This window comes from Lolium perenne, chromosome 2 (genome assembly GCF_019359855.2).
Source record: "Lolium perenne isolate Kyuss_39 chromosome 2, Kyuss_2.0, whole genome shotgun sequence".
Classification (NCBI taxonomy): Eukaryota; Viridiplantae; Streptophyta; class Magnoliopsida; order Poales; family Poaceae; genus Lolium; species Lolium perenne.
In genome coordinates, this window is record NC_067245.2 from 160,385,147 (window position 1) to 160,397,209 (window position 12,063).

At 41.8% G+C, this 12,063-nt stretch overlaps 1 protein-coding gene and 1 long non-coding RNA gene across 2 annotated transcripts in view; one reads left to right on the top strand and one right to left on the bottom strand.

The window, feature by feature from the left end:
- Positions 1-789: 789 nt before the first annotated feature.
- LOC127323430 (uncharacterized) lies at positions 790-1,841 on the bottom strand. Its single transcript, XR_007865706.2, has 2 exons — positions 1,628-1,841; positions 790-1,175 (listed from the first exon to the last, which is right to left on the bottom strand). It is a non-coding gene; the product is annotated as an uncharacterized lncRNA (long non-coding RNA).
- A 596-nt stretch (positions 1,842-2,437) lies between these two features.
- The window catches only part of LOC139835645 (uncharacterized), a 29,640-nt gene continuing 20,014 nt past the window's right edge, over positions 2,438-12,063 (top strand). Inside the window, exons 1-4 of the mRNA XM_071825504.1 lie at positions 2,438-2,539; positions 2,633-2,957; positions 3,060-3,493; positions 3,600-3,935. Coding sequence (XP_071681605.1) covers positions 2,438-2,539; positions 2,633-2,957; positions 3,060-3,493; positions 3,600-3,935 — 1,197 coding nt within the window. The remainder of the gene's footprint in view (positions 2,540-2,632; positions 2,958-3,059; positions 3,494-3,599; positions 3,936-12,063) is intronic.

The following is a 12,063-nucleotide window of genomic DNA, read 5'->3' on the forward strand; positions in this document are numbered from 1 at the left end:
TCTTCTCTGTTTGATGTTTGAACTAGGTCATCACCATATGAATGAATAACAACTAACCAAGTAGCATCTTCTGAACACACATCCATTTTTCTACCTAACAGCATGCATTATTTGGTTGCAGGTGGTTAATGGACAGGAGCATGACCGTGTTCTATGAGAATATGGGCAGTTGATAACTTTTGTAGTGTTTGATGTGATATATTACCAGTAGCAGTAGTTCAGTTCCTGGTGCCAAACGATGAGTTTTCAGGTTATCACCTATTGGTGATTGCGGATCATATGATGTGGTATCTGATGCACAGATGATATAGGCAAACCATGAACCTGTTTGTTTTGTCTTGTGGTAGACATAATGCAAATCTATTGACCCTGCTGATTTTCCAAGAGGCTCTGAACTTTTGTCTATTAGGTTGGTTTAGCGACTCTTGGGCTTTTCTATACCATAATGCATTCATTTTCGCCAGTTCGTATCAGACATTTATCAGATGCTCAAATGTAATGCATTAACAGCTAGTGAGCTTCTTTTGTACAATCATCATAACTTGTTTGGTTCCAGTCGTTGAACTTATATTCTGTACAATCAAAGCAGTAAGTTTTTTTTCTGTGATCTGCTATTACTGCAGTAAGCTGCTGTCAGCAAACTGAACAGAGTGCAAACTAAAACTGATCATCGCAACTACAGAATAAAGTGAGAGGTTTCTGCACATGTGTGCTTCGATATATGATATATGAAAAGGTCAAACTCCTGGAACTCAGAAGTCACCACCACTCATCAAAATTCAATCGACATTGGATCATTGAAGTATGCCATTTATCTTGCATATTTTCTGTCCTTATTCATACATTGCACGATCTAGAGTACAAAAAGATTTTCACAACCAACGTACAAGAAAAAGGAACATAAGAACAGTGTTTCTCATGCTTTTACATACCAATCTGAGCCTGTACAATGAGAATACACTGTAATCATCAGAACACGCATAATTGTGTGCCTGTGTAATTAACCGACAGCTATCTCGCTGCTCTCAGATCATGACTGCTCCAAGCAACGGGACGATTACCGCCAAAATGAGAAGTGGTGACAACCGCAGCTTCTCCGCCCAGCTAGGTGTATATGCCACTGAAACGTAAGAAAGGAAAACAAAATAGACGCCCGCGAGAGCCATTGCTGTTTTCTGCAATGACAAGAGAAATGTTGACCCATCAAGTTCTTTGTCCAAACGGTATACAAGAAAAAACATAGTCTCAGAGGATTAAGCTGTAGTTAAATCCGTTTCTACTTGAATTCACCTTCCAAACAGCCCCTTATTGCCTAGTACTACATGTTTCCCATGTTCTCAGATATCTTGGTCGATTTTGGATGTGTTAAAGCTTAGGTGCAGCAGCAGCGACAAAGAACAGGTTGAAGAGCGGGGATCAAGTGAGTGGTCTATATTAGAAAGCATTGAGCTCGAATCTGAGAAGAGGTGGCCTCCCGAATCGTTAATCGAAACATCTGATAATCTGCCGGGATAGCAGAAGTGGGAGAATCGAGAGCAAGCACACAAAAACAAAACAAAAAAAGCGACGAAGAGCAAGCAGAGTACAAAGATCGATGTAGAGGGACAGAGAGGATCAGAGTCGTTACCATGCAGCAAATGGATATCCCTTCCGGGATAGCGCTCAGTGTCCAGGCGGTCGGCGCCACCGGCGGCTTCACCTTCCCTTCTCCCTCACCGGAAGTCCGGTAGCCTTCCGTCAGCAAAGGTTCCATTTTTTTTCCTGTTTTCTGGAGAGGTGTGGACGAAAGCTCCGAAAATGAACCGTAGGTAGGCTGTAAGTTTTTCTCTCTAACTTGTGAAAGAAAATAATGGAGATGCGAATGCGCCAACGAGCGGGGAATCAATTTGACACGGCAGCCATCGTGTGACATAAGGGATTACGTCCAAAGGTTATCGTGGAGCTTGTTTGTCCTTGTTTGTATCGTGTGTCGAATACCCTCCAACAAACTAAAACTTGCTCCTCCATAGTAGGATCCCCCCTCGATCGGAACAAACTAAGAAACCTTGGCACGGTCTAGGTGCAAGATCATTTGTTGAATTGTCAGCATGTATCGAGCCCCGAGCATGCGTACAAAATAATCCTGACGGACTTACAGCAAAGTGATCAGCCGCCCTTTGGTTCCTTATTGACAGTGTGATCAAGTACTGGTGGAGGACAAAAACAGTAGGATGAAATTTCAAGGCAGCGTTGCTCTAGAGCCATAGCCGGCCAACAAGGGGGTAAACCCGGCATTAGCCAAAACGTGGTTCGGCCAGAAAATTTTCAGTGGACCCTTTGCTAGCCATTCCAATCAATCTTCTATCGGAAGAAAAAAAATCCACCTTCTTTCTTGTTTTGCTCTAACAAGTGTGGGACTTGTCTAAGCGTGAGGGAGATCAAGTGATTCCTGGCGGAGATGAACTCCGGAGAAAGCAGCCAAGTCGGCGAACTAATAATTGAGGAGGAACGCCGCTTCTGGCGCGAGGCAGCAAATGCCAGCAGGAGGATCAGGTGCCAAGTAAGTTGGTTCCAAACTCCCAATTATATGAAGCGTTGTTGTATTTTTAGACAAAATTTTCGATCTGATAAAGTTTGTTGATTCCTTCATAAGATTGATATGCAGCGCTTGGATTCTGCCGGCCACCCGACCAGCTACATGCGTTCAGCAGGATTGCTGTTCCCGCTGTTCTTTGATGATACCATGGGCGTATCTGAAGCTCATCCTGGTTCAGTAGGCGGAGGAAGGGCTGATGATCCAGTTGAACCGAACGATGGCACAATGCTGGGTCGACATGTCTCCGATCGAGGGCTGGTTCATGTTCTAGTTGGGGGAAGACCCTACGCTCACACCATACCTGCTGCAGGACACCTCCGTTCCGACAACTGGGGTTCGGCCATCTCCTTAACTTCCAGGCGAGAGTGGACTTCTAGAGCAGGTGCTCAGCGCGCACCCGTATCCGTACCATCTATATTGCATCAAGATTCGTGCTACCCTTCAATGAGAAAAATACATCCGTTCAATGAAGTTATCTCTGCAGGAGGAATCGAAGGGGGCGGTGCTTTTGCAGCTGAGCTGAATGACATGCTGACAAAGCTGAATGACATGCTGAGGTCTTCGCGTGCCGCTGGCCACCGGGAGGATTCCGCCGCTGGAGGCGGTAGATTTCCGTTTCTAGTTCCTCGCCTCATGGAGCATCTCCGTCCCACCAACTGGGGAGATCTACAAGCTGGGGGATCCCGTTCCACAGTCTCCTTCCCATCGTCTGCTCCGTTCACCGTCGGAGGCGGCGATGCTCTTCAAGCTGAACTGAATGACATGCTGCCGTCTCCGCGTTCGACCACTCGAGCCAGAGGACACGGTGGTTCTGAGTCTGTTTTCGTTGATGAAATGGGTGGCCGCTTTCTCGTTATTCACATTAACACCCCGCAGCAAGGTAATCCAGGTGTATTGGCAGCCGAACCTGGAACACAAGTAAGCAAGCACACCATTGAGCAAACCAAATAAGCTGTTAGGTCTTAAATTAGCGTTCCATGAACTTTGTAGTTTCATCTCTCTCTCTCATTTCCATTTCTTGCAGGGCGACCTCGCTCAGCGCGCCCTGCAGTCGGTGTTCGGAGGTCTTGTGCCGGTATGCTTCACCTTACTATTAGATGATAATATCCTCAATGGCGGTTCTCCGGGATACATCAAGGCTGCCACTTGCGCGGGGCTCGGGCTTGTAACTGGATTCACTTATCTTGGCCTCCTTTCCAAGAAGAGGGCAGAGGCTGCTGTCAGGGTGGTGGCCAGCACGGCCATGGCCGCAGTGTCCATAGCCCTTATGTATACAGTTTCCGACAATGTGTACACCAAGTACACTTGCGGGACCATAGGGGCCATCGCCACTGTGGCTACGATGGCCATCGTCTGGTATGTAACAACAACTCATCTTTTCCTAAAAAGTACCTAACATTGTAGCCGAGAATGAATTATACCTGCACCTCCTTGTTTTCTTGCAATGTTTCCATTTATGAAGTTGATTGTAGTTTGTCGAGACAAATCCATAGAAATTGTCATATCAGCATCGAGAATCAGGTCCTTAAAATAAGTTGTGCATGCTTAATTACATATCTAATCAGTTCCAATTAATGATGCCGGTGTGTTTGTACCAACCAGAGGAATTGCTAAAAACTACACATAAATTTAGTACTACCCAGTTTGTCGATAGCTAATTGGCCTACTCTGGACACAAACTACTCTCTCCGGTTCAGGCACACACGAGATTATGAAAAACTTTGATCATTAATTTAGTCAACGAAATATGAATCATATGTCACAAAAATTATACCGTTAGAAACTTCTCTTGAATATGAATCCAACAATATAACTTTTGTGGCATATATCTCATATTTTGTTGGCAAAATATATAGTTAAAGTTTTTCTTGAATAACTTGTTTCTTTTTCATCCGCAGATGATTATACTCATCCTGGGTTGATTGGTTGACGGCGCGGATGTACATATATCTTTGGTGGATGCGAACTTAAGTTTCTATTTGTACTATAGGACCTTCAGGTTTCACTTACGATATTCAGCTGCCAGCTAATATGCAGGCGAATTTCTCAGACATGAGTTTGACGACTCAGGCACGATTGTTCCTGTCTTTGTTAATTGATATGCTTGGTATAACTTTATGGCCACGCTTGTTCATATTTCTGCAATTTCTTCTAGTTGTCTCCAGACTTTGTCCATAGGTTCTTCTTTTATGGAGAGCGAGCATAAGTAGCCTCACACACACTATACCTACACGATCAACATATCATAGTATGATAAAAAAAACAATAAAAGATTAACATTTTAACATGTTCAGCTTTGGCCACGTACAATTCCGATATCTTAGGATTGTCACGTAAGATCATTGATGTGTTGGATGGGAGAGATCCAAAAATTGGTCATCCTTCTCTTATTTGAACGATAATTTCTAGTAACAAATGTAATGATACTTTTCTCAATAATGTAAAATGTCTTCCTGTAAGATCTATTACATTGCATAGTATCAAAGTGCATATTTACTTATTATCTTTAATTTTGATAACTAGTCATCAACACGTGCACCTATACAGGTTAGATGTGTTTGTGTTATCTTTCATTACGATATTAGCAATTACAAAGTAGAGAATGTTTTCTTCTTTTGCATCAGAACCACACGAGTCTCTCTCTATGTTAAAAAGAAACAAATGATGACAGCTCTGGTACAACTATTTGAAGTTACTTTAAGTTTTCTAGAGATCTGAAACTATAAATATCAATAATTAAAAATAACCAAGGATAACCTCTGTCGAACCAAAAATCAGCAGTCAGATTACACAGTTAAAGCCTCGCTCAAAAATAAAGAAACCAAAGGCCAAGTCTTTTATTATCAGTTGCCTAATAAAAATATAGGAGAAATATATAGTAGCGAAGAACAAACTACCTGCATCTTCAAATACAACATTAAGACTGATAGCACTCACGCCTATTGGTGTCTTCTTTTTCGATAAAGGGTATTTTATTACTTAAAAGATTTAGCATTACATTCGATCTCTGAATAACTAAGATGCACACAGCCGCACATGATCCAAGTAACCAAACGTATAAAAAAAGTCTCGACACATGAACATCATGATGCAGTATCGACTCCTATGGTGGCGATGGGCCAGTCCTAAGATTATGTTGCCACCCATGTTCCGTAATAAACTTCCTCGTCGTGTCCTCCTACCGTGTAGACACCTCCGTAAATAGGCTTCGGTTCTCCATACGCTAAAGAGACGACCATGAACGGAGCAAATTACTGCATAGGTAGATAACCTGCATAAGAGAACAATTTATATCATTAAACACTTTATAATTTCTACATAGCCAAAATGACCAAAGAACGGCAAGCTCTCCCACCCGAATAAGTATCTTAAAACTATGATCCACCCCATTAAGCCAATTACCAAAAATACTGGCAAAACTTCATGGTGGGTATAAGGTAGAACCTATTTGGATGATTGACCATATAGATCTTGCAAAGTGGCATTGGAAGAATAAGTGCTTAATTGTCTCATCGTGATGAAAAAATACACATTTCTTACTTGGGATTTCTATTTTCGTGCCCCCGGTTCCTTAGTTGTGCCCAGTTTTCCACAGCTCCTTAGTTTTTCCTCAGTTTTCCCCAAGACCTTGTCTGAAACCATCACAGGTGCTGTAACGGCCGGTTGCCCGACGGTTGACCGTTATCTTCTGACTAGTGGGGCCACGTAGAGCCCGCAAAGACACGTCGGACCATCCATCTTTGTTTGACCGTAAGCATCGCTGTATCCCTGACCAAAACGCGCACGAGTGGGGCTTCGGTATATCGAATGACAAGTGGGCCATGGCGCTGATACAAGGGGCAATACACGGGTAGGAATAGATTTTTAAACGGAGCTCTACAGTGATGGCACGGAGGAGGTGGCCTGCGGGGTGCCGAGATGAGATCGACGTCCACAAAGAACTGCATGAGGCGAGACCAGACGCATTAGATAGATATGAACTAGACGCGTTTAACCATGCAAAGAAGAGAAGAAATGGTCGACGACATCGACGACTACCTCAAAACTTTGACTGACCGTGTTCGACACGAACGCGAGCAATGTAGAGAAAACTAGTGCCTCTCCTTTCTGGCGTGTATAGATGGGTGCTAGAAGAGTGTGGTGGCGAAGGGAAAGACCTCGCGGTGGTCTGTGGCGTCCCGCATAGCGGGGCGGCGTGGCCGTGCCCACATCGGCGTGGATGCATGTTCGGCATTGGCATCAGCATGTACGTTCGGCATTGGCCTCGGTGGTATCTCTGGTGTGTCAGTGATCGAATGAGGGTACGGGATTGAGGGTGCATCCCGACGGTGACCTAGCAGTGGCGGCGAGCATAGCCGTTCTGACCATGCCGATATCGGCATCGGCAAAGTTTGGAGGCTGTGGTGCTCGAATCAAGGAGGGATTTGTTTCTTGTACGCCAAAAGTGATTTGAAACAAGTTTTGTGTTGAAGGTTAGGTAACGAAAGTTTGTAACTAAGCCCAAAATTATACTAGCGCCATGGTGAGGTTCTTTTTGATAGAGCTATACGGTTGGGCAAACTTTTTTGACACTTTTTAGATAGGGTTCCTCGTTGTTACACGTATGGCATCATGTATGGCAAATTTGGGGTCATTTGAAGATGTTCGAAAAAATCACTTTGCTTAAACGCATGCCGTTTCGTCTCACTGAAACCAACTTTTCTAACAAAGTGATTTATTCTACCTTCTCTAAATGAACTCAAATTTCATATAGCCGATCTTCTATACATAGATAGATAGATTGTTTCGTTTTTATATTTTTCGAACTTTTTATTTCCCTTTATAATAACCAATTGATTTTCAGGTCAAAACCTCGAAAAACAGCATCATGTATGGCATCATTTTCGCCATAAATTTCAAATTTTGTGAAACTTTCCCTTTTAGATATTCCTTGTTGTTATAGATATGGCATAATGTATGCCAAATTTGGTTAGGTCTCACTGAAACCAGCTTTTGTAACAAGTTAGGTTTTTTCGACCTTCTCAAAAGGGATTTTTTTCTACCTTCTCTAAATGACCTCAAAAATCATACAGACGATCTTCTATACAAAGATAGGTAGATTGTTTTGTTTTTACATTTTTTTGAACTTTTATTTCCCTTTATAATACCCATTTCTTTTCAGGTCAAAACCTCGAATGTTAACATAACTAGATGGTGAACCCTTCCAAACTTCAAATACAGAGATAGATAGATTGGTTCGTTTATCATTTTTTGCGTGAAAATTAATGGCTACAACAAATCGGTGACGGTTTATCATTTTTTTCATGAAAATTAATGGCTACAACAAATCGGTGATGGTTTATCATTTTTTGCGTGAAAATTAATGGCTACAACAAATCGGTGATGGTTTATAATTTTTTGCGTGAAAAGTAATGCCTAAAAGAGTTTATAATTTTTAGCGCGTGAAAATTAATACAGAAAACCGCCCTTTAGCATACTTGAGTGGAAGGTAACCGCCGACAGAGAGAGAGGGGTTATCCTGCCCGTTAGATCATACGATCAACGGTCGGCGGGCACGATCCGCGTGACATGGGCTAGATCAATCAGGGCAATGTTGCACGTGTGAGAGAATTTGTGGAGGGAGAGGGCAAAACTGAGTAGTATCAAGAAACAAAGGGCACCTGTGTAATAAACAGACTAAGGGATTCAAATATGAGATTTAAAAAATGGAAAATGTGTGTTTTGTACAATAAAACCCATCTTGGCCTATCTCAAACTATTTGCAATACAAATATACATGAGTGTGAGAATTGTGGCCTCATTTAGACAAAGTATGTTTTGTGGAAAGCTGTTTTGGGAAGGGCTTATTGTGGAAAACCATGCACCTTCATAGCTACTAGGTGATTTGAGAAGGCCTTTGAGAAGTGGCAATTTGTGGTAAAACTTGATTTATCTATGACTTATCTATGTTTTGAGAACTGGCAATTTGTGGTAAAGACTCCATGAGTATGTGCCACTATTTTTCGGAATTTTTTGCACATTAAATGACTCATTTAACTAGTTAATCCCATTTGTTGACTGTCTGTTGACCAGTGATACGTCTCCGACGTATCGATAATTTCTTATGTTCCATGCCACATTATTGATGTTATCTACATGTTTTATGCACACTTTATGTCATATTCGTGCATTTTCTGGAACTAACCTATTAACAAGATGCCGAAGTGCCAGTTCCTGTTTTCTGCTGTTTTTGGTTTCAGAAATCCTAGTAAAGAAATATTCTCGGAATCGGACGAAATCAACGCCGAAGATCTTAGAATCCCCGGAAGCATCCAGAACACACGAGAGAGGCCAGAGGGGGGCCACAGGGCCCCCAGATGATAGGGTGGTGCGGCCCACCCCCTGGCCGCGCGGCCCTATGGTGTCGTCGCCCCTTCGACCTTCTGACGCCGCCTCTTCGCCTATATAAAGGTCCCAGACCTAAAATCTCGATACGGAAAAGCCACGGTACGAGAAACCTTCCAGAGCCGCCGCCATCGCGAGGCCAAGATCTGGGGGACAGGAGTCTCTGTTCCGGCACGCCGCCGGGACGGGGAAGTGCCCCCGGAAGGCTCCTCCATCAACACCACCGCCATCTCCATCAACGCTGCTGTCTCCCATGAGGAGGGAGTAGTTCTCCATCGAGGCTCGGGGCTGTACCGGTAGCTATGTGGTTCATCTCTCTCCTATGTACTTCAATACAATAATCTCATGAGCTGCCTTACATGATTGAGATTCATATGATGATGCTTGTAATCTAGATGTCGTTATGCTAGTCAAGTGAGTTTTACTTATGTGATCTCCGGAGACTCCTTGTCCCACGTGTGTAAAGGTGACAGTGTGTGCACCGTGTGGGTCTCTTAGGCTATATTTCACAGAATACTTATTCATTGTTATGAAGAGCATAGTGAAGTGCTTATTTATATCTCTTTATGATTGCAATGTATTTGTATCACAATTTATCTATGTGCTACTCTAGCAATGTTATTAAAGTAGTTTTATTCCTCCTACACGATGTAATGGTGACAGTGTGTGCATCCGTGTTAGTACTTGGTTTATGCTATGATTATGATCTCTTGTAGATTATGAAGTTAATTATTGCTATGATAGTATTGATGTGTATTATTCCTCCTACATATGCATGAAGGTGACAGTGTGCATGCTATGTTAGTACTTGGTTTAGTCGAATTGATCTATCTTACACTCTAAGGTTATTTAAATATGAACATTGAATTGTGGAGCTTGTTAACTCCGGCATTGAGGGTTCGTGTAATCCTACGCAATGTGTTCATCATCCAACAAGAGTGTAGAGTATGCATTTATCTATTCTGTTATGTGATCAATGTTGAGAGTGTCCACTAGTGAAAGTGTAATCCCTAGGCCTTGTTCCTAAATACTGCTATCGCTGCTTGTTTACTGTTTTACTGCGTTACTACTGCTGCAATACTACCACCATCAACTACACGCCAGCAAGCTATTTTCTGGCACCGTTGCTACTGCTCATACTTATTTATACCACTTGTATTTCACTATCTCTTCGCCGAACTAGTGCACCTATTAGGTGTGTTGGGGACACAAGAGACTTCTTGCTTTGTGGTTGCAGGGTTGCATGAGAGGGATATCTTTGACCTCTTCCTCCCTGAGTTCGATAAACCTTGGGTGATCCACTTAAGGGAAAACTTGCTGCTGTTCTACAAACCTCTGCTCTTGGAGGCCCAACACTGTCTACAGGAAAAGGAGGGGGAAGTAGACATCAAGCTATTTTCTGGCGCCGTTGCCGGGGAGGAAAGGTAAAAGGTACTCACACTCCGGATCTCGGCTACTAAGCTATTTTCGCCGTGGTAAGTACTCGAAGCTATTTCCTTTAGATCCTGCAATTGCATCTTTTTGTTTCTTGTTTACACTAGTTTGGCATAATGGACAAAAATGAGCTTCTTATTCTATTTCCTGATTTAAGACATGGATGGTTTGATGCGAAAATTAAAAAACCCATGGAACATATTAGTATGAACACTTTGAATACCATTGTTGCTAATGGTATGGAAAATTCTAAGCTTGGGGAAGCTGGCTTTGATGAGCATGATATTTTTAGTCCCCCAAGCATTGAGGAGAAAATTTTCTTTGATGATACTTCGCCTCCTATTTATGATGATTATAATGATAGTGGTCTTTTAGTGCCACCTACTATGGAGAGTAAATTTTGTTATGATTATACTATGCCTCCTATATTTGATGATGAGAATAATAATAATAGCTACTTTGTTGAATTTGCTCCCACTACAACTAATAAAATTGATTATGCTTATGTGGAGAGTAATAATTTTATGCATGAGACTCATGATAAGAATGCTTTATGTGATAGTTATTTTTTTGAGTTTTCTCATGATGCTACTGAAAGTTATTATGAGAGAGGAAAATATGGTTGTAGAAATTTTCATGTTACTAAAACACCTCTCTATGTGCTTAAATTTTTGAAGCTACACTTGTTTTATCTTTCTATGCTTGTTGCATTATGCTTCTTGAACTTGTTTACTTACAAGATTCCTTTTCATAGGAAGCATGTTAGACTTAAATGTGTTTTTAATTTGCCTCTTGATGCTCTCTTTTGCTTCAAATACTATTTCTTGCGAGTGCATCATCAAAACTGCTGAGCCCATCTTAATGGCTATAAAGAAAGAACTTCTTGGGAGATAACCCATATATTATTTTGCTACAGTATTTTGTTTTATATTTGTGTCTTGGAAGTTGTTTACTACTGTAGCAACCTCTCCTTATCTTAGTTTTGTGTTTTGTTGTGCCAAGTGAAGCCTCTAATCGAAGGTTGATACTAGATTTGGATTTCTGCGCAGAAACAGATTTCTATCTGTCACGAATCTGGGCTGTTTTATCTGTAGAAAAATCAGAAAAATATGCCAATTTACGTGCGTGTTCCTCAGATATGTATGCAACTTTCATTAGTTTTGAGTTTTCTTATTTGAGCAACGGAAGTATTTATTAGAAATTCGTCTTTACGGACTGTTCTGTTTTGACAGATTCTGCCTTTTATTTCGCATTGCGTCTTTCGCTGTGTTGGGTGGATTTCTTTGTTCCATTACCTTCCAGTAGCTTTGAGCAATGTCCAGAAGTGTTAAGAATGATTATGTCACCTCTGAACATGTGAGTTTTTGATTATGTACTAACCCCTCTAATGAAGTTTATGAGAAGTTTGGTGTGAAGGAAGTTTTCAAGGGTCAAGAGAGGAGGATGATATACTATGATCAAGAAGAGTGAAAGCTCTAAGCTTGGGGATGCCCCGGTGGTTCATCCCTGCATATTTCAAGAAGACTCAAGCATCTAAGCTTGGGGATGCCCAAGGCATCCCCTTCTTCATCGACAACATTATCAGGTTCCTCCCCTGAAACTATATTTTTATTCCGTCACATCTTATGTGCTTTGTTTGGAGCGTCTGTTTGTTTTGTTTTTGTTTGTGT